The sequence below is a fragment of the Saimiri boliviensis genome, chromosome 2 (genome assembly GCF_048565385.1).
Source record: "Saimiri boliviensis isolate mSaiBol1 chromosome 2, mSaiBol1.pri, whole genome shotgun sequence".
Taxonomy (NCBI): domain Eukaryota; kingdom Metazoa; phylum Chordata; class Mammalia; order Primates; family Cebidae; genus Saimiri; species Saimiri boliviensis.
In genome coordinates this window covers 44,762,206-44,783,060 of record NC_133450.1, presented here as the reverse complement: position 1 = coordinate 44,783,060, position 20,855 = coordinate 44,762,206, and the positions used below count along the sequence as shown (strand labels likewise).

The 20,855-nt window shown below is 54.4% G+C and overlaps 1 protein-coding gene across 1 annotated transcript; it reads right to left on the bottom strand.

Moving 5' to 3' along the window:
* Positions 1 to 76: 76 nt before the first annotated feature.
* Positions 77 to 19,761, bottom strand: ARHGEF40 (Rho guanine nucleotide exchange factor 40). Its single transcript, XM_039468683.2, has 24 exons — positions 19,639 to 19,761; positions 16,809 to 17,006; positions 14,619 to 15,924; positions 14,308 to 14,475; positions 14,041 to 14,161; positions 13,354 to 13,450; positions 13,167 to 13,247; positions 12,920 to 13,036; positions 11,587 to 11,682; positions 11,372 to 11,487; positions 10,851 to 10,977; positions 8,786 to 8,908; positions 8,552 to 8,695; positions 7,452 to 8,062; positions 7,081 to 7,315; positions 6,671 to 6,757; positions 5,910 to 6,125; positions 5,038 to 5,208; positions 4,064 to 4,241; positions 2,510 to 2,614; positions 2,153 to 2,296; positions 1,522 to 1,652; positions 757 to 803; positions 77 to 623 (listed from the first exon to the last, which is right to left on the bottom strand). Exons 1-23 carry the CDS (start codon positions 19,639 to 19,641, stop codon positions 762 to 764), a joined length of 4,617 nt encoding a protein of 1,538 aa, XP_039324617.2. The 5' UTR covers positions 19,642 to 19,761; the 3' UTR covers positions 77 to 623; positions 757 to 761.
* Between the last annotated feature and the right edge of the window lie 1,094 nt (positions 19,762 to 20,855).

The window sequence follows — 20,855 nt, the reverse complement described above, 5'->3', positions numbered from 1 at the left end:
CTGTGTTCTAGTTAAGGGCTGGATGAGGGAAAGTGCTCAAGTTATTTATCACCTTAATCAAGAGGACTACTCTAGCTCCTTGGAGGCAAAGTATGTGTAAATACATTTAATATAACAATAGTATTATAATAGTAATTACATATATAAAGTCTACAGTTCCTCTGTCACACCCTCCTGTTATTGTTTGCATAGCTCCATTTCCTGTGGCATCTCAGAATGGAGTCACCAGGAACTCAAGTTGACCTGGCAGAGATGATTCTTCTCAGGGAGAGTCAGGGGGTGAGAAAAGAGGAGAACACGGGCTGCCAGGGAGGGCTGGCATGGGAGTGATGTCCTGGATTCAGTGGCCCAGGATGGGAAAGCACCAGAAGAGGGGTAACTTCCCCACCTCCAGGGTATGAAGGCAAGCAATGTGGTTGCTCTGGCTCCTGCAGGAGAAGGCACCAAGCTAGGGAGACTAGAGAGAGTGGTGGCAGGGCAATGCTCTGGTCCTTAGACCTCCTCTGTGTCCGAGAAGCAGAGGGAAGAAATTCAGTGATCGCCCAGTGCTCCATTATGCCCCACTGCCATCCCAGCCCAAAGTATGTTGAGAGGAGAAGCTGCAGGCAAGTTCTGGATATTCTCTAGAAGCCAGGAGAGAAGAGGGAGATGAGTTGGGAGAGGGAAGAAGCTGACTCCCATGTAGCCGGGGAGAGGAAGAAAGGTACAAGAGGGAAGGAGTGTTGGCTGTGGTGGAAATTAGGGATGCTGACTCACCCAGGTCACAGAGGTGTGGTGGGGTCACTCAGGGCTCGAGCATGACTCTGGGGGGAGAGAAACTACAGTTACTTTAGGGACATATTTCCTGTCTCTCTTTTTTCCTCCCTCCATCCCTCCCCACAAGCCTGTCAATTCACCTCTCTTTCCTCCCCAGAGTCCTTGAATTTTGCTATTTACTTTTTTTTTTTTTTTCAGAGACAGGGGATTGCTGTCACCCACACTGGAGTCCAGTGGCACAAACATAGCTCACTGAAGTCTCAGCTTCCTGGGCTCAAGAGATCTTCCTGCTTCAGCCTACCAAGTAGCTGGGACTATAGGTGTGCACCCCTCAAAAGTCCAGCTAATTTTAAAAATTATTATAATTTTTTAGAGATGGGATCTCACTACATTGCCCAGGCTGGTCTTGAACACCTAGGCTCAAGTGATCCTTCTGCCTCAACCTCTGAAAGTCTGAGATTACAGGTATGAGCCACCTCACCTGGCATGAGTTTTGCTGTTTTAACCCAAGTCCAAGCCAGGCCATTGGCATTCTCCCCTTTCCATCCACTCCAGCACTACACTACCTATGACCTTGATGCCTCTTAGCCAGGTCCCAGGAAGAGGAGAAAGGTAGAAGATAACAAATCTAGTCTGTAGCCTCAGCTGGGAGCACAAGTTCAGTTCCCCCTGTCCTCCCCACCCCAGGATTGAATGATCAGAAAAGCCCACCCAGAAAGCCACCAAAGATATCACCCCATTCCCAGCCTCACCGTAGGAACTTACCTGCCGGGATAGCCCTAAGATCCCTCCACTGGCCAGGGTGGGAGTGCTGCTCCCAGGGTGGGGGGGTTGCAGGCTGGGGCTGTTTCTTGGTCCTGGGGACACATCTCCAGAAGAGTCAAGTGTTTCTGGGGCTGGAGGGGAAGCTAGGGTGAGAGCAGAGTATAGAATCCCTCCAGATTACCTTAAGCAATCAAGCTGCTCCATCAGGGAAGAAAAAGCTCCATAGCAACAGGAAGCTGTGAGTCACCATAGCGATCCAGTTGCAAGGGAACCCCCTACCAAGAGGCAGGAAATTGTCAGCAGCATCATTAGAGCAACCAGGGAAGAAGCAACAGGAAACTATAAGGATAGCCGTGGTGAACCAGGAGGGTACAACAGGAAGCTGAGGCAGTTTCCATAGAAACCCAAGGAGAGCTAGAGAGAGAGGTACAGAGGAAGTGCTTCTTAGCAACAGGCTGTTGTAAGCATCACCCTAGCAACCAGAAGGCTTTTTTAGCAGTGGGGAAGCTGTACATAGTTGTCATGGCAACTGGGCTACTTGGCTAGAGAAAGGAATTGCTCAGCAGCAAGCAGCCTGAACATCACCACCATGACCGAGCTGTTGGGAGCCACCCCTTGAGAGGTGCCTCACCCAGGGAAATTTGCTTGACGTCCAGATCCCAGGCCTCCTCCTCGACGCGGGCAGGCAGGGAGCAGGCTCCCGGCGAAAGGCCGGGAAGGGAGGGGCCGGCATGCTCAAAGGATGACACGGCCACGGAGGCCCGAGTGCGGGCGGCTGTAGAGAGTGGGGAGTTGGGGTGGGGTGCTGGTGTGGGAAAGCTCTCTTGGCTCCCTGGAATGACCCTCAGTCTCACAGAGGGCCTCCCAGTCAGTCCCACCGATTTGGGGACGAGATGCCCTTCCTGACTTTCCACCACATCTCCCCTTTGTATCCTCATTGTCAAGGTCTTCACTCCTGGGGGCCACCCCCCAGCACCCTGGCCCTCACCTCTTCCAGTGAGCAGGGCACTCAGCGTCCGCTCCCCAAGGGCTTTGATGTCCAGGAAGGGTTTATTCCCAATGCCCATGGAGACCATCTGCTGCACTCGGAGCTCTGGGGAACAGGGACACTTGTTACCAACTTCTTCCTGGCCCGCCCTCTAGCTCTAGCATGTCACGGTTGACTCTTTTCTTTTCTCCTTCCTAACCCTCATTCCTCCCTCTCATTCCTCTGGAGTCTCTTGTTACTCCTTCTGTTGACTATCACAACATGGATGGCGATGATGGTATGACTTCCACCTCAGATATCCGGCTCTTCTCCCAAGTATGTTGCATCTTGCCCATTCGGCATCTAGCCGCCTGATTTCTACTCTGCATCTTGGGTGTTAAGAGCAAACAAAAACATTTTTACATCCTTTACAGTTTACAGGGTGCTTCCATATAGCTCACCTCACTTAATCATTCCTGTTACACTATTTCCTTTTCAGATGAGTGGAATGAAGTTCAGAAAATTAAAACCAAGGTGAAACCCAGCAAAAAAACAAAAAATGAAAACAAAACTAACAAACAAAAAACTAGTCCAGGTCACACAGCAAGTAGCAGCAGTTCTTAAATCCAAGTGAGCAGTTTCTCACCTTCTTTTCTAAGCCATTTGCTTTATTATTATTATTAATATTATTTTTATATTATCATCATTATTTTCTGTCACCCAGGCTGGAGTGCAATGGCGAGATCTCGGCTCACTGCAACCTTCGCCTCCCAGGTTCAAGCGATTCTCCTGCCTCAGCCTCTGGAGTAGCTGGGATTATAGGGGCCCGCCACTATGCCAGGCTAATTTTTTATTTTTAATAGAGATGGGGTTTCTCCATGTTGGTCAGGCTGGTCTTGAACTCACAACCTCAGGTGATCCGCCTATCTCGGCCTCCCAAAGAGCTGGGATTACAGGCATGAGCCACCACTCCCAGAAAAAAAAAAAAAAAAAAAAAATGACAGGGTCTTGCTTTGTCACCCAGGCCATGCCTCTTGTGCACACTGCCGCCAAAACCACAACTCGAAGCAGAGTCCGCTGTTTCATCCAGGCTCAAGTGCAGTGGCACCATCATAGCTCACTGTAGCCTTGAACGTTTGGACTCAAGTGATCCTCCTACCTCACTCCTCAAATAGCTAGGAGAATAGGCACACACCACCATGCCCAGTTCATTTTAAAATTTTTTGTAGAAATGGGGTCTCACTATGTGCACAGGTTGTTCTTGAACTCCTGGCCTCAAGCAATCCTCCCACCTTGGCCTCCCAAAATGCCGTGGGATTACAGGCGTAAGCCATTGCTGCACCCAGCTCCTACTTGCTCTTGCTTCCCTGAAATTTGCCAGCTTTCTCTTTCTTTTTGGTATGTCTTAGGCTCATTTCTGCCTCAGTAACCTCTCTCAAGCCAGATCTTGAATCTTATTATAAACCATTCTTTCTTCACCCTATTCATTGTTTTCCCAAGCAGTCTGCACACGCTCCAGAAAACTTCCCGCTATAACCCTGACTCCAAGCACCCTCTCCCTCAGCTCTCCAGTACCCTTGTTGTGGGCTGCCTGTCTCCACAGCAGCTGGGCAATCGAACTTGTCCACTTGAGTTTGATCTCTGGTGAGGTTGCCTGCAGAGTGTATGCCTCTCGTGCACGCCGCCGCCGAAACCACAGCTCAAAGCAGAGCCCACTGTCCCCGATGTTTTCTGTCAGCCCCATGTCAGCAGTCTGAGGATGAGCAGAGGGCAGCGGGTGAAGACAGAGCGAGTCCTGGTTGGGTGGCCCCACAAGGCAAGCACTGGGCTTTGCCTGGTATTTGATAGATGTGGAGTAAACGTTTGCTCAACCCCTATCATGTGCTGAGGGCTCTACATTTAGTCTTTGTAACAACCGTAATTTACAGAAGGGGAAATGAGACCCAGCAACACGAAGCAACTTGCACAAAGCCTTCTCACAGCTTATTCAAGCTGGAATGGGACCCAGCCTCTATGTTATTCCAAAGCCAGGCCTTTTCTTCTACGCGATACTCCCCGCTGAAGAGCTGGAACTAGTGCGAAGGGTACAAAGTCCAGAAACCCTTAGAATCCATACCACGCTGCCTGATCCAGGACCACACGTTGCTATAAATGTTTATCTGGATATCAAGGCTGTTTCCCTAAAGCAAGGCTTCCCTCTTCTTGGATTCTTTAGTCAAAGTATAGTGTGCTTTCTCCTCATGCCCTAGCAACCATCCCTAATTCCAAAAGCATGTGTGTCCTTAGTGGGAAAGTTCCTCTTCCAGTCTGGTTTGGAATGTCTCCTAAGTCTCCTTCATGAATGATAAGGAAAACCTCATGAGGTAGACCAATGACAGGGACTTCTAACATCCCCTGACACCCTAACTCGATGGTCAGTTACAAGCCAAAGCCTATTCCAGATGATGCAGATTCTAAACCTGTGTTGGGGCTGAATTTCCAGAACATCCTGAGTTCTCAAGAAGAGAATGACTTCCTGTCACCTCCACCACCCACTCCAGGAATTGTACCTTAAAGGCCTGCTTGTAAACAAACATCTCTGACCCCCCTTCAGGGCCCTTGAGCTTGCTGAACAGGAGGAGATGCTCAAAGAGAAAGACATGGCGAAGGCACTTCTTTCGGCCACAGATGATAGTGAAGGGGTCTCGATGCAAGAGCTGTCCCTGCTCCTTCAGATCTATCTGGAGAAAGGAAAAGGAGAAGTGGTTGGCCCAGGGGTCCTTTGTTTGTATTTTACAGAGAGAAAAAATAGATTTATAGGGCAAGAGGCCTAATGCACTGGTTCGCAGGCAGAGTCAGGAAGTCAGGGAAGCCCTCAGCCTAGAGTCCATCCACTGGTTGCCATGCACAGCACACCTGGCCGAGCAGCACAGCCCTGTCTCTGAAGATGGGAAGGTGCATTGCACAGCAGGGTTTACAACCTCCTGTGGGGAAGCCTTTGCAAGCTGGGGATCCAGGAAGAGAATCAGCAAAGAATTGAAAGGGAAATAGGGCTATTCCAGAGGAGTATACAGGATTCCAACATACTCTGGAACCTCAGGGCTGGAAAAAGACTAGGTAGAGGAGAATAAGGTATGTGTTGGATGCTGAGATGCAGGAGAAAGTATAGGGTAGATGGGGAAAGATGACAATTAGGAAAGAATGGGAGAGTACAAGGTGGATGTAGGAACATGGGGTGTTGGGAGGACACAGCTTCTTTATTTATGAATGAGAAAAACGAGGCCCAGTGAAGTTCAGTGACTCAATCAAGGCCACCCAGCTGGTTAGAAATTAGAGCCTGGGCCCTCTGACCTGGAGCCTGGTTCTCCTGTCACCAACCTACACGGCTTCTGAAGCCAAGGCTGGGCAGTTTGAGCGGGAGTGACTGGAGCCAGGGCCTCACCTCACAGCCACGCACCGCCTCCACAGCCAGCAGGTCTCTGCCACGGGCCTCTTGTTCCCGGAGCAGCTGCACAGCAGCCCCAAGGGCCTGGCACTCAGAACTCAGCTCAGGCCCAGCTTCTCTCAGGAGCTCCTCCAGGAGCCGCCCATACCGAGCCAGCTGTTCCAGGGGCTGCTGCAGGGCTCGGGGCAGGTAAGGGCCAGCCTCCATGGAGCCCTAGGTTGAGGACACAGACAGGTATGAGGGGAGGGCTGGAGACTCTGGAGGCCAAGCTCAGGGGTTGGGGGGTGGATGGGTGATACGCTGGGCTTTTGGGTATATATGAAGCCCAGATGCTCCCTAAAGTAAGGCAAAAACCCTTCTCCCTGGAAAGAAAGCAGGTGGAGGCCTGCAGGCCAGCAATCATCATCTATATCTTGAAGGGAAATGGAAGAAGAATTAAAATGGTAATCCCCTGTACTCTCTAGCTTTGAACTTTTAAAGTCACTTGTACATCTTTTGATGTGAGCTTTTCTGATCCTCAGAGCCTCCCTGTGAGCTGACTATAGGGACTAATGCCCTCATTTACCAGATGTGGAAATAGAGACCCAGAGGAATCAGGAGTCCTGCCTAGTCCCTCAGGTGGGCGGGATAGGAACCCAGCCTCACCAGTCCACTGCTTGCTCTGCCCTTGGTAATTCTAGGAGATGATTGGTAGGTGATTGGGTTTTTAGGTCTTCCTGGCCCTCTTCTTTCCTTCCGAAGGCTGGAGAAAGGGTTACCTTGGTGGAGGGGCTGAGCGCAGCCAGACCATTCTCCAGTTTGTGCCGGTGCTTCACGTACTGGGCGTAAAGGCTGAACTGGTCCCCCTGTGCCAGTAAAGAACAGACAATGTGTCCCTGGCAGACAAAGCTCTCCCTTCCCCTTCTCCATCCTCTCTGTATCCCAAAGGAGGGATGAGTCACCAGGGAGTACTCAGCCTGCCAGGGAGTGAAGGGCTCCCTGTGGAGAGAGTATAGTCCCAGCAGCCCTTGAGAGGAGGGACACAGAGGCTGGTAGAAGCAGAGGTGCCCACAGAACAGGGCTGGACCCCAGAGTCATGAGGACAGTGGGTATTGAGAAGGAGGGACAGATGGATGAGGCTGGAGCAGAGAAGGCAGAGCACTTGGAAGAAGTTGAGTAGATCACTCACATGGCGAAGGAAGCAGGCCCCGATGCGCAGGGGGTGGGTGGCGCAGCCCTGAAGCTCCCGCAGAAAGTGTGTCCGGTGGAAGCTGCGAAGCCTTTCCCGGGCACTCAGGGTGGCAGCCCAGGTGCCTCGAAGTTCAGGAGTCAGCTCAGGCCCAGGGGGTGGTACTGGCTCACTTAAGATGGCCACGTAATCTTGTTCACAGGCAATCAGCTCAGACACCAGACGCTGCTGGGCACTGCAGGCACAAGAGGAGTGGCAGAGAATGTGTCATCTGGGGCATGGGAGGGGTCGCTACCCTCAACAATGTCATCTTCTGTTTCTACTGGGCAGTTGGGTCTGCCTCTTGGGCACCAGTTGGGCTGGGGTCTCACCTGATGCTTCGCTTGCGCTCCATCCGGGGGGTGCCTACTCCCCAGGGTCCGTCTGGCCCCCCGGCCCGGCCCAACAGCACATGTTCCCGAGGTGAGCATGTCCTGTCTACCACCTCAGTGCTGGTGACCTCCAGGCCTCGGATCAGCACAGCCCGTGGGGGCCTGCCCTCTGCTTCTGGAGCCAGCTCAGGGCCCTCCTCCTCATAGTCTTCTCCACATGGGGCCAGGGAGCAATGGGATGGGGCTGCCCGTGGCCCAGGACTGCTGGGGAGCAGCAAGGAGCTGAGGCTGGGTGAGGGGCTGTGGGGGCCCCACTGGGCCCCTCCGCTGCTGGCACTGTCTGCTCGCCGTCGCCGGTACCCCTGTGGGCTCGCCTCCTCTCCCAGGTGTTGCTGAATCCTCCTCTCCAGCTCTTGGCAGCGTGCCCGGCAGCGGCCCCATTCTCGAAGGGCTGCTGGGCTGCCCAGGTCCAGGGCCAGGGCCCGCATCTCCTGGAAGGTGCCGGCACTGGGCTCTGGGGCCCGCCGCAGGGCCAGTGCAGCCAGCACAGCCTCCCGACCCGGCCCAGCTCCTGCCAGCCGAGCAAAACCCTCATCCACCCATTCGTGTGCCTACAAAGTCAAAGGGGTTGGGGATGGGAGAGAAAGAGTAAGGCCCTTTGCTGCTCCCAAAGGATGCCCAAGAAGAGCCCGTGTCCTCTTGCCTGTGGCTTCCCAGTGCCCATCACCCTCCCCGTTTTCTCACTGTCCCAGCATCACTGCCTAACTATGTCACTCGGAGTTGGTATGGAGATGGAGGAGCCTATATAAAAGAATAGCTAGTACTTATACAAAGTATATGAGTGGCAGGCTCTGTGCTAAGTGCTTTTATATACTGCCTCATGTAATCTCCACAGCAGCCCCGTGGGCCAGATCTACGACGGCACAGTCAGGGTTAGTATCTTGTCCCAGTCATTCAGCAAGGAGGTGGCAGAGCTAAGAGTCAAAACCAAGGAGATGGGCTCCTCAGCCTCTGCTTTTCACAGCTTGATTTGCCTCTCCAGGCAGAGGGGAAATAAATAAATGGAAATGGTGGGCACAGAAGGAAAAGACTGCATGCACCTGCTGGAAGAAGCGCTGTAGCCGCAGGGCCCGGTGGAGGCCACTCTCAACCTGCTCCAGCCTCTGTTCAAAGATATCCAGCACCTTCTGGGAGGTGGCATTCTCCTCCAGAGCCAGGGCCTCCCGTGCCTGGGCCAGGCGCTCCTGGAGAAGGGAGGCTGTGCTCATACCTCGTCCTCACTCCCAGGTAGTCTCAGCCTGCTTCCTCTCACCTGCCCTCCTGCCCTTTCTCACCTGGACCTCAGTGCTGAAGGCCCGGAATCGAAGCTCTGTCTCCTGCAAGGCAGACAGGGTATCCCCGGGCACAGTAAAGCTCGCCAGCTGCTCCTCTCCTGGGCCTGAGAGCCACTGCAATACCTGAGGCAGATGGGGTGGTGGGGCATGGGGCCATGGAGTGGGAAGGCAAGGAAGGGCTGAGATCCAGAGTCGGCCCCACCACCCCAATCTGTAGAACCTTGAGCAAACTATTGCATCTCATCTGCAACATGTGAGTAACAACAGTGAACAGTAATAGCTTCCACAAGGGTCAAGTGAGAAACCGAATAAGAAATCTTTAGTGGCCGGGCGCGGTGGCTCAAGCCTGTAATCCCAGCACTTTGGGAGGCCGAGGCAGGTGGATCACGAGGTCAAGAGATTGAGACCATCCTGGTCAACACGGTGAAACCCCGTCTCTACTAAAAATACAAAAATTAGCTGGGCATGGTGGCGCGTGCCTGTAATCTCAGCTACTCAGGAGGCTGAGGCAGGAGAATTGCCTGAACTCAGGAGGCGGAGGTTGCGGTGAGCCGAGATCGCACCATTGCACTCCAGCCTGGGTAACAAGAGCGAAACTCCGTCTCAAAAAAAAAAAAAAAAAAGAAATCTTTAGTAACGTGCCAGATGAGAGGGAAGCTGGGCTGATGGGAAGTACTGAGGGAGGTGAGTCAAAGTTTCAGGGCTATGCCTGAAGGTGAAGTACATCAAACTGGGGTGAACCAAAGGGAGGATGAGGGTCCTATGGATGACTGAGGCCCTTCACCAAGCCTTGGCAACTAGTGGGCAAGGATCCCAGGGACCAGGCCTGCAGGAAGAGCACAGAAGTGGTGTGTGTGTGTGTGTGTGTGTGTGTGTGTGTGTCTGGCTTTAGTTGCCTATTATGGGCCATAAGAACTCTCATGCTGGTTCTGAGATGTTTGACCAAAAAGGGATGGTAATGTTTTCCTCTGAAGAAAGGCTGGAAGCTAGGGGTGGGACAGTCTGAGGATGAGACTGTTTGTAATAATCAGTGCCAATAATAACAACCACTTTTATAGTCCTTTGCTAAACTCATTTGATCTTTCTAACCACCTTGTCAGCAAATTGTTATCATCCCCATTCTACAGATGAGGACTTGGGAACTGAGAGAAGCTTCATGACTTGTCCAATGTCTTACATAGGGCAGAACTAGAACTCAAGCTGAGCACTTCAGACTCCAAATCTCATTTTTAAACAGTTGGGGAAACAGCTAATAAGCAAGTAAGCAAATGGGAGGAGATGCAACCCACCTCTAGGACATCGGCTTAGAGGAAGCCAATATGAAGGAATCCTACGAAACAGAAAGTCTTGGCCCCCGCTCTAGCACTGGCCCTGAGATGACCTTTCCCCTGATGACCACATGCAAGTCCATGTAGTGTTCACTCACCATGCTCAGGGCTAAGGAGGAACAATCAGATTTCAAAGCCCCCTCTACCCCACATGGTAGGGTGAGAGCAAATCTGTACGAGGCTCTTAACCTCAGGAGAGAAGAATCAAGGTTCAAAGAAGTCAGCTTTATTCCTGAATCTTCCCCACAAAGAGGCCCATATTTGCTTTCTCCTTCCAAGGTGGAGGGAGGTGGGACCTTTCTGGCCTCAGGTCTGAGGGATGATATTGCATAAGGAGTTAAGGGTGCCTGTGTGGCAGTGTAGCTAATGACCTGGTATCAATAGATATTTATTATTTTTCAGCCAAGGAGGTAGGCACTCCAGAGTCAACTTGCTCTTTTCAGAATCCCCTATGGCACCTGAGCATCTCTCACAATCTCTCAGCATCTTCGTCAAGCATGATGTACAGAGGGGACGGGGAGCTCTGGCTTCTTTTCTTTACTGGTGCTATGATACTCCCATCCTCTTGCTGAATCTCACACTTTCCATGACCAAGCTCCAACAGAGGTGAGGAGAGAGGGAGAGGCATTCAACCAAGCCAGGACAAGAGAACATCATCAGCTATAAACGCCAGCAGGAAAGGTGCTGGGGGCCACGCTCCCACGCTGAGTAAGAGGGACGTGGGGGTTCTGGCTCACCTGCTGGAGTCGCCGCAGGCACTGCCGCTGCTCTTGCTGCTGCACTTGCAGGTTGGAGAGGCGTACGAGCTGGTGAATGGCCTCGTCCACTTCCTGATACAGCATGGCTGGGCCTTGGCCCTCCAGCCTGGGGAAGGAGCAGAGAAGAACGAATCACTGCCCTTGTTGAGCCCCTCCATTCTGTCCTCCCAACCCTCTGAGGGATGCAAACATGAGAGGTTGCATAGCAGCATGGATCAAAAGCACAGGCTGGACCCCACTGCTTTGGTTTGAATGCTGACTCTTTACTGACTGATGTTGGCCAAGACAGTTAACACTTCTGATCCTCCAAATCCTCATTTGTAATGGTAAATGGCACAGAAGGATGTTGTGAGAGTTATGAGATAGCAAGTGTAAAAGCATGGTATCTTGCCCAGATACAAGCACAGTAAGAATGGTCTGGCAGCTAAGGTTTGTTGGCAGCCGTTGGCTGTGTCTCCACCTCCCACTTCAACCTGCCTCCACACACCCATCCCTCATACTTGCTGCTGTGAGTGGAGCGCAGCCTCATCAGGATGGCACCCCCATCCCTCTGCAGTGCCGTCAGCCGGGGATCTGCCAGCACCTTCTGCAGGGGCTTGGGCATTCCCACTGTCTCCTGGGGATAGGGAGCAGTTGCCAGTTGGGGTTCCACCAGAGCACCTCCACCCCCGCCCCATCCCAATCCCATCCCCCGCTGTCCCATTTCATTTCATACCTCTCCCTCTGGCTCTGCTGCTCCCTCCAGCTCCTCAATGGCCTGCCGTACCGAGCCCAGCACACCTTGGCACAGGTGGCATAGCCTTACCACTTCCTGAAATCCACATGCAGGGATGGAGTTGAGGATCAGAGTTTAAGAAGGAACCTAAGCCCTAGGGTTGGGGTGAGGTAGCCCCAGAGACTTTTATGGAGGCAATGCTGAATTCAGTTCTTGACTTTGTTGCTTACGATGATGTATGATGTTGGACAGGTCCAGAAACTTTCCTGAACTTCAGTTCCTCAACTGTAAAGTCAGGATAAGCCAGGCTTCTGTGATTTTTAAGGAGATGATGCCAGCTCAGCAACTAGCATGACCCTGGCACATTGTACAGCTTGGTAACTGTGACCTTCCTTTCCCTCTGTCTTCAGTGGGGCTTCACCCTGTCAAACCCCCTCTCTCTGCCTATTCATGTCTACTTCCCCTTTGACACTAATGGGGAAGCTTAGAGACCATCTACAGACCCCTCTTTTGTATTCAACTCAGATCATGTTTATTCCTCTCTTCTTGAATATGCACAGCACTTATAGACATAGAATCACGTAAGTGCTGGAAGGACCTTTAGCAGTTTTACTGTAATTGCTACACTTGGCTGATAAGGATCCTGAGGGCTGGATGTTGGTACAAGGAGCAGGTACAGAAAGAGCACTATTTCTACAAGTGAGGTAAAGTAATTTGGAACAAGAACCAGCCTTTTGACTCTCAGTGCTTTCCAGAAACCCGATGACACTATCTTGCACTCTTCTTTACTTGTTTCATGATTTATCTCCCACCAAAGCAAAGGGCTACTTAATGTCATATTAAGAACATATTTGGCTGGGTACGGTAGCTCACGCCTGTAATCTTAGCACTTTGAGAGGCTGAGGCGGGCAGATCACTTGAGTCCAGGTGTTTGAGATTAGCCTGGGCAACATGGCAAAACCCTGTCTCTTCCAAAAATACAAAAATTAGCTGGGTGTGGTGGCATGTGCCTGTAGCCCCAGCTACTCAGGAGGTTGATGTGGGAGGATCGCTTGAGCTTGCACTCCAGCCTGGGCAACAGAGTGAGACTATCTACAAATAATAATAATAATAATTTGTTTAACATACTCCTCCCATCTCCCCAGTAGACCATGGCACAGTGCACATGTTTTCCTCATGATTTGGAATCCATAAATACTTGTTGAATGGGATGGAATGGAAACCACTTTTTTGCAACCCCATGGTATGTCCTTGATCTGGCCTCTTTCCTAGAATGTCTTCGGCTGGGTCATTCACAGCTCCCAGCATGCTACGTGGTAGAGGGGAAGCTTACCTGGTGTACCTCTACCCAGTGACTGGGAGAGGGGTCCCTGTGACCTCCTAATTCCCACTGCAGCTCCTCTGGCTTGGCCACTCTTTTCAGATCGTTCTCTGACAGCACCTCAGCACCCTGTAGAGGGTAAGGCAGGGGATTTCTTCCTGGGCACCCAAGGACTCAGAAACCAGCCTGGGGCTCCAGCCAGCCTTTTCTCCTCTCTCCACTACTGATGGGAAACTAGGTGGGAATGAAGGGCTCAAACCTGAAATCCACAGAGTTCAGTTGGAGGGTCATCATGAGTGAGAATCAGCAGTCGCTGAATGAGGGGAGGATCTCCTGAGTCCTAAGGGCAGAGAAGAAAAACCCTAAACTGGGCAATTGGGTGTCCTGGACTGGCCACCAGTGAAGAGTTAGGATCTAGGGGAACTGCCTATTCAAGGTGTGGTTACCTGAAGTTGGCTCAAGACAGGAAGGAGTGCTGGAGGCAGTGGAGGTGCCTGGCGAAGGTCCAGCAGGATGGACAGCCCCAGTAGCTGTAGATCAGGCCTGTGGGGGCAGGAAGAGCCAAGAAGGCTGCTGTGTGTGTATTTTGGGGAATAGCAGATAAGGCAAGGCAGATATACAGGGTCTGTTTTCAGTTAATAGTCCTCAGGAGAAATTAGTAGCTGGTACATTTGGGAAGAAATGGGCAAAGGGCCAAATTCTGGGATGTGTGTACAAGAAGAAGTGACCTAGCAGTCAGGAGTCTATATTCATATGGCTACTAGGTCAAGGGATTAAGGTCTGGAAAGTTAGGAATTCTGTTCTGGAATGGTATGAATTCAATGTCAGCCTGTAGTATGGTGCCTAACAGGAACTCAGTGCTCAATAAATATTTGTTGAATAAGTGAACCAATGTCCTGATGATCTAGGTAGTAGTGGAGGAGAGTGAAAGTCAACAGTGTTGCTTTTGAGGATCAATGAAGATATGAAGCTGGAGGCTGAGATCAGTAAGGCCAGAGGGCAATGACTTGAAATCTGAAGGCTGAAGAAGCAGGTGTCCTTAGCAGTCAGAAGGTCAGGTCCTGAAAAGGAGGTGAGGGTCCTCATGAATCAGGAGGTTAGTGTCCAGGGTGCTAAGTCTGGGTCTCGGTTACCTGAGCAGTGAGTGGAGGTAATGAAGAGTAGTGCTCAGCGTGTCTCGGGAGGGTGGGGGCTCCTCAGGAGGGCACCGTGGGGTAATGGTCAGCAGAGCTCGCCCACTCTGGTCCACCCCTCCTGAAGACACAAAATGGCCAGGCTGTCCTGGCTGGGAGTAGTCCATGCCTACCGCCCTTCCACCCTGCCTCCCCCAGCCCCCAAGCCCACCCAATTGCTTCTCTTTCCCCAATCCTTTTTCCCTTCACCCACTGATGCCCACTGACCGGTCAGGACGAGGAATCCAGATGCCATCAAGTCCCAAGCTACATCAGTGTCATCAGAGATGGAGACCGGAAGGCCCTCTTCCAGAATGCTGTCCCCTTTTCCTCCCTGCACAGTCTCCAACGGAGGTGATGGAGGGTCAGACAGGAGGCCTTCGGGGCCTGTGTGCCCTGCACAGACTCAGAAAAATGGGACTGAAGTTAAGATGGTTCTGGTTGTTCTGCTCCCAGCCTAACCCTGCTCCCGCTCCCGCTCCCTCCCCTAGGCCTGACCTGCTTTGGCCTTTGCCCCATGGGACTCAGTGTCATCTCACCTGCCATACGCAGCAGACCTGGCCCCTGCTGCTCTCTCTCTTTGGCCTCCTCTTCTGTTGGCCCACAGGCTTCTGGGGGCTGAGGCTCTTTTTTATCTGCTGGCTTGAGCTCCTCTTTTGGCTCAGATTCTGGCTTCCCTGCACCTTCATATTCCTCCTTAACCAGGATGCATTCTGGAAGCTTGTGCTCACTTGGTGAGGGTACATTGCCAAGGGCTTCTTGGTGGCTGGCCTCTTCCTTGTCTCCAGAGCTCAGTGGGACACTGTCCCCTCCTCGGCTTAGAGCCCCTCTGCCTGCAGCTCGCTTCTTTCTTCTGTTTCCTTTGCCTGTTCTCCGAGGGGTACCAGGTGGTCCTTCAGCCCCTTGGCTTCCTTCTCCTCCTCCTCCTCCTCCTCCTCCTCCTCCTCCTCCTCCTCCTCCTCCTCCTCCTCCTCCTCCTCCAAGTTCCCCTGGCCTCAGGGGGCAAGATTTAGAAGCTTCTCCCAAGGCCTCTGCTGGGGCCTCAGACACCTGCAAGACTACCGCCTCTGGGACAGCCTCAGCTCCTTGGGGAGACCCAGGGGAGGCTCCGGTGCTGCTCCCCTCGCCGGGTGGGCGTGCTCCCTCCTGGTCCCGAGGTCCCAGGCCCTTCTGGTGCATCCACGCCCGGTGTCTCCGGTGGCGGCCTTTCCCTCCAGCACCCTTGCGAGTGGGTACCGTCCGGACTCTGGAGAGGCCCGGGGAGCCTTCAGCATCTGTTGGGCTCCCCCTCACGGGCAGAGTCACCTCCAACAGCTCCACATACTCACCCTCAGGTCCTTCCACAGGGGCATTGTGCCCATCCCCAGGGCTCCGGGTGCCCAGCGCCTCCTCAGGAAGTGGAGGGCTGGGAAGCCCTGGAGGTCCAGAGGGCAGTTCTGGGGGCAGTGTACTTGGCTGATGTCCAACCATGAGGCCCTCTTTGTGCACAAATCGTGGGCAGATGAGCTCAGCCCAGGGCAGCCGTTGAATCCCAGAGGGTGCAGACAGTAGGCAGGTACTGAGGCGACCCGTTGGCCGGTCCTTGTTGATGCCTTGTAGCCACTCAGGTGTGAATAGGTAGGCACAGGCCTCACTGGGCACAGGAATCTCCTGCACCCTCCCACCCCCAGGGGCCAGACACTTGAGTGCTAGTCGTGGTGCTTGGGCAGCTGAGGGTACCACTTGCAGATAGAAGTCTCCTGGACGCAGCAGCTGCCAGGGCAGGGCTGCTAGCTGCACCACTACCTGTTCATGCAGGCAGAGCGGCCACCCCTCATGGAAGAAGAGGAATCCACTATATTGGGCCTGGGGAAAGAGGTGGGAGGCTGCACTCAGGCCTCTGCTGAAGAAACCAGCAGGAGAGGGCAGTTAGAATGGACCCACCTGAGGCAGGACTGACCATTTGCCTGGAAAGTTATACTCTCAGGAGAGCAGGAGGCGAGATCTTGGGGTATTCATGTGGCAGAGAGGAAGGGATTGGGACTGATTGGTCTCCTGGTGGTAGGAAGCTTCTCTAGGAAGCTAGTTCCGTGTGTGGGAGGGCAAGAACTGAATCATTACCAAGACATGGTCAGCAGATGCCATTGTCTTGGAGAAATTAAAGACTCTTAGGAGTCTTTATATCTGTAGAAATGAAGGATCTCTGTTGAGTCATATATGGGGGAGTTAGTATCTTGAGAAATTCACAAGGGGAAAAAATGTCTGGAATTGGGTCTGGAGGGTTAGGGTCTTTGGGGGTTAGTGTTTTTTAGGGGTCAATATTTGGGGATGATGAATGTGTGTGTATGTGCATTAGCGTCTGAATGGTCAGTGCCTATGAAGGTCAAACTTTGTGGGAGGTCAGAGAATGAGGCTTAAATGACACTGGGGAGATCAGTATTAGGGGAGGCTGTATCTCCAGGTTAGTGGGGGCATTAGTTAGCCTGGCTAGTCTCTAGAGCAGGCGTCCCCAAACTTTTTACACAGGGGGCCAGTTCACTGTCCCTCAGACCATTGGAGGGCCACCACATGCTGTGCTCCTCTCATTGATCACCAATGAAAGAGGTGCCCCTTCCTGAAGTGCGGCAGGGGGCCGGATAAATGGCTTCAGGGGGCCGCATGTGGCCCGCGGGCCGTAGTTTGGGGACGCCTGCTCTAGAGTGTGGCAGTGGATCTTGGGGAAGGCAGAATAGTGATACACGGCCACTCACACAGGCTTCCTGCTGGACTTTGGCAAGCAGGTGCTTGGCTGGTACCAGGAAGTCCAGCGTGTACCTCAGTGCATCTTCCCGATAAGTCCTCTCCACCACCTGGAACACCTGGCCCAACAGGGTGGGGGCTGTTGCCTCAAAGGGTGGATACAGGGCGGCGAGAGTGCTCTGCACACAGTCCTCCACTGGTTCAGGCTCCTGTAGAGATAGGACCAGGCTAGAGATCACCCAATCATGGCTCCTTGGGAGCTGCACTGGTCTAGGGGTGGCTGTGTTCCCCAAGGTCCCCATTGCACAATGTGTGCAAAAAAGTGGGTACTCAGGAAATGCTGGCTAACGAGCCCAGAATGGGAGTGGGGCTGGGCCAGAGTGCACAAGCCTGGCAGGGCACTCAACACTCAAGCTCTGAGACCTTGGCTTTGGAGATCGGGGAGAATTTGTTGTGAATGCCTCTGATCAGGGCTGTTCTGGGGGCTTTTGAGTTGGGGTGATGGCATAGATCTTTCCCAGGAGAGAAGAGACAGGCTTCTGGGCTAGCAGGGGACTGAGCTTATGGCTGAGAACTCTAGAGGGTGTGAGGGAGATTTCCACACAGTCATCCTGCAAACCCCTTCTCATAAGGCCCACCATGCAGAGCTCCCCATCTTAAGTGGAGGTGCCATCACCCACAATTATGTCCTAGAGGTAACCATTTGGTGAAAAAGAGATGGTCATTTATATGCTAGAGATGGTCATTTGGTGGGAAGAGGAGGATGGAAAGACTGTGATTGTCTTGGGTCTTTCTAGCATGCCTCTGCCCTCTCCCACAGTGGCTCTGAAGCAATCACCCATTCCTAGAGCATGTGGGATTGGGTTATAAAAACTGGGTGGGGGCAATTGAAAGAGAAAAAAAGTCACAAAGAGAACGTGTGGAGAAGGAAGGAGGAGGCCTTGATGGCATGCTTTCGAGCTGTTCTTTTCTGATTTCAGTGGGACCTCTCTCTGCCAGCCTCCACTAGGAGCCTCGAAAGCCTCAGCCCTGCTTCATCCTCTAGACCCCGCTCCCTAACTGAGTTAATGAGACGTCTTTCTCCATCCCATAACCTAAACAATCATTCCTTGGGCTTTTCCTTTGCAAACTTCTCTTTCAAGACAGTCTTTGAACTTCCTTTTACTGGATTTTCTTTTTTCTTGTTTGCTGTAAATGGGGAAGGGGATACCCAATGCAGCCTATACCTCGGTCTCTACCCGCCCTACCCCCATGTCTTGCCTCTGCCGTAAGACAAAAGAGCTTATTTTTCTCTTAGCTCCTCCATCCAGAGTTGCCCGTTTGTCTCGACTGTCTGTGAAGTTAGGGCAACCACTGCAGAGACGGGACATTCAGTGCGTCAGCGCGCAGACCCCGCCCCAAGGTGTGTGGGCGAGCAGACAGACCCCCAGTGTTCCCGGGACCAGGCGGACGCAGTGCGCGTGGGTGGGGAGAAGGTGGAGATGGGCGGGGGTGAGGCAGAGTAGGACAGTCTGCTCCAAGGCCGGGAGTGGGGAGCTAGGGCTTGAGCAGCGAGGCAGCTGCAACCCATTAGGGGCGGTGAGCTCATGGCTGAGCGAGAGTCTCAGCCACAGGAAACGGCAGCGGCAGGAGGGGAGGTGGGGTCTGGAGAGGGAGGCGGCGGGCGGGAGCACGGAGACCCAGCCTCCTGCCGGCGGGGACCAGAGAGGAGACCAGAGAGACTGAGTCAGCTGTCCCTGGCCCAGTTCCTCTTTCTTTTTCCTCCAGCCTCCCTGCCAGAGGGTGCCCTTCCCTCCGTCGAGGGGCGGCCGCAGTAGTGCCCCTGCCCCTCCTCCACTGCCTGCGGTGAGCTTCCCCTGGCAAGGCCTCTCCCCCTCCTCCACTCTGCAGCGAGCGCCCCCTTGGCCATGCCCCCGCTCTCCTTGCAGTGGGCGCTCTCCCTGGCAGTGCCCACTCTCGCAGTGGTGCTTCAGACTATCCTGGAGTGAAAGTTCCCAGGACAGTGTTCACTCCTGTTCGTGTGGGCTTCTCAGCGGTACCCTCCTGCTTCCAGTGCCCCGAGTTGCCAGGGTCGCCTACTTTCTACAGGGAGCTCTGGCTCGAGCTCCCTCTCCTCTGCAGCAGGAGTGCGCTGAGGCAGCCCTTCGGTTCCCTGCAGCAAGAGCTCTGGGGCACTTCCATCCCCTGCAAACTCCGGTCGGCTCTGGCAGTGTCACGCCCCCTGGTACTGTGAGCTCCCCCAAAGCACCCCCAACTACCCCGAGGCATCCCTTTTTCTTTGCGGGAATTTCCCTCTTTGGCCATGCCCCTGGCCCGGGCCCAGCCACAGCTGTGACCAGTCCTCCAGGGCCGGATGGGTGGGCCTGCCTCACCGGGTTGGGGACCGGGATGGAAAATGGTGGTTCCAGGCAGGTCAGTTCTCATGACCCGAGGGGCCGGGCCTCTTCCACGGCCACTGCAGGACCAACCCGCAGGGGTCTCCCGCGGGTCAGGAGACCGGACCAGGAGGGGGAGGGAAGCTCCACGAAAGGAAGGCAAGGGTCGGGACCGAGGAGGGCGGGGAGGGGGGAGGTGTGCGGATTAGGGGAGAGACCCAAGGGAGGATGGGGAGGAGGCGGAGGAGATGAGGAAGAAAGGGTGAGGGCAATACCCTGTGGGGACGGAGCTAAACAGTCGGGCAGATGGACAGACAAATCGAAGAAGGGGGGATGGGAGGGAGGAGAGTCCCAGGAGCGCTGAGCAGTCGAAGGCAGGCTCGGGAGGCACCAGGCTGGGGACTGGGGGTCCGGAGCGGGCTGCGCGAAGGCCGAGGGGGCCTGGGGGCTGCGACGCTGGACTCACCATGGCTCGGCGCCGGGCCGCGTCCGACGCTCGGTCGGGCGGGCGAGCGGGCGCGGCCGGGCGCGCCACCGCCTCCCTCCCGCCGCTCGTGTCTCGCCGGGTCTGGCTAAGGGACAGCTCCGGCCGCGGTGGCGGCTCGGCCCGCTCAGGCTTCCAGGCCGCGGGGCCCCGCCAGGGAGGGCCGAGACGGCCGCCCCTCCCCGCCCCGCCCTTCAGCGCCCGCCCCGCCTCGGCGCGGGACCCCTTGCCGGGACTCCCTCTCCCGCGCCGAGACTCTCTGCAGCTCCCCGGGTGTCCCCAGCCTACCCGCCCCGTTCACCCGCAACCTTCTTTCTTCTCCGCCCCGCCCTCCAGCGGGTAACCTAGACTCCGACCCTCGGAGGCCGGCCGAGCAGAGGATGCTCCTCTTTTCCCGCCACCGCCTCGCTCCCCGCGCGATCAGTTTAGCCTCGGCAAGGGACGCTCCAAAGGCTGGGGCGTGCGTGAAATTCCCTTGGGGCTCCCCCGCTCAGAACTGGGGTCTTCCTGCGGCTGGAAAGCCTCCCGTCTCTAACTCGCTCGGGACCCTCTTCTCCCATCGGTTTCTAGACTTTGGCAGGACGCGGGGCTCAAAAGAGACCTTCAGGTCCCGTCTGGCCTAGCGTAGTGAGGAGGGCCGGGAAATCAGGGGATTCCCCAACCCCACAGGGGCCTGCCCGCCCTCCTCCTTTCCCTCCATCTCCTCGGGCCACGAGCCTCTGGGCTGACAATGGGCTCCTCTGTGCTGCCTGGGGAAGGCGGGAGTGTGCGGGAGTTAGGGAGCAGCGGAAGACTTGGGATGGGGGCGGACCGCGTGGCGGAGGGGGCAGGGTTCCCGCATCGGGATGCTCAGGTTGGGGCGTGCATTTGGCTGGATATTTTCTGAGTTCTCTCCTTCGTGGCCCTTCCCTTCCGCATCCCTTATCTCTCTATTCGGCTAGAAGAGGGAAGGCACCAGGCCTCCACTTCGACGACTGGGTACTGGACGCCAGCGCCTTCCGTCTGATGCGGAGGCTGTAGAGTCCCGCAGGGCCGCTAGGGCTCGTGGCGATGGGGCTGGGTATCTGGCGCAGGGGACAAAGCGGGGTGGCCTAGTTAAGAAAGTTCTGGCCTCATTCCCTCTCCCTCATCAAACCCCGAGCGTCCCCCCACCGTGTCCGAATGGGAAAGGAAGGCCGGGTAGGGGTCTCCCAGGAGTC

Bases quoted from the DNA above. Each gene is read 5' to 3' on its own strand.
- ARHGEF40 (XM_039468683.2), bottom strand. The intron at 11,683-12,919 runs GTAAGCTTCCCC...TGTGGATTTCAG, and splicing joins ACTGGGTAGAGGTACACCAG to GAAGTGGTAAGGCTATGCCA. The intron at 2,297-2,509 runs GTGAGGGCCAGG...CACTCTCTACAG, and splicing joins TGCCCTGCTCACTGGAAGAG to CCGCCCGCACTCGGGCCTCC.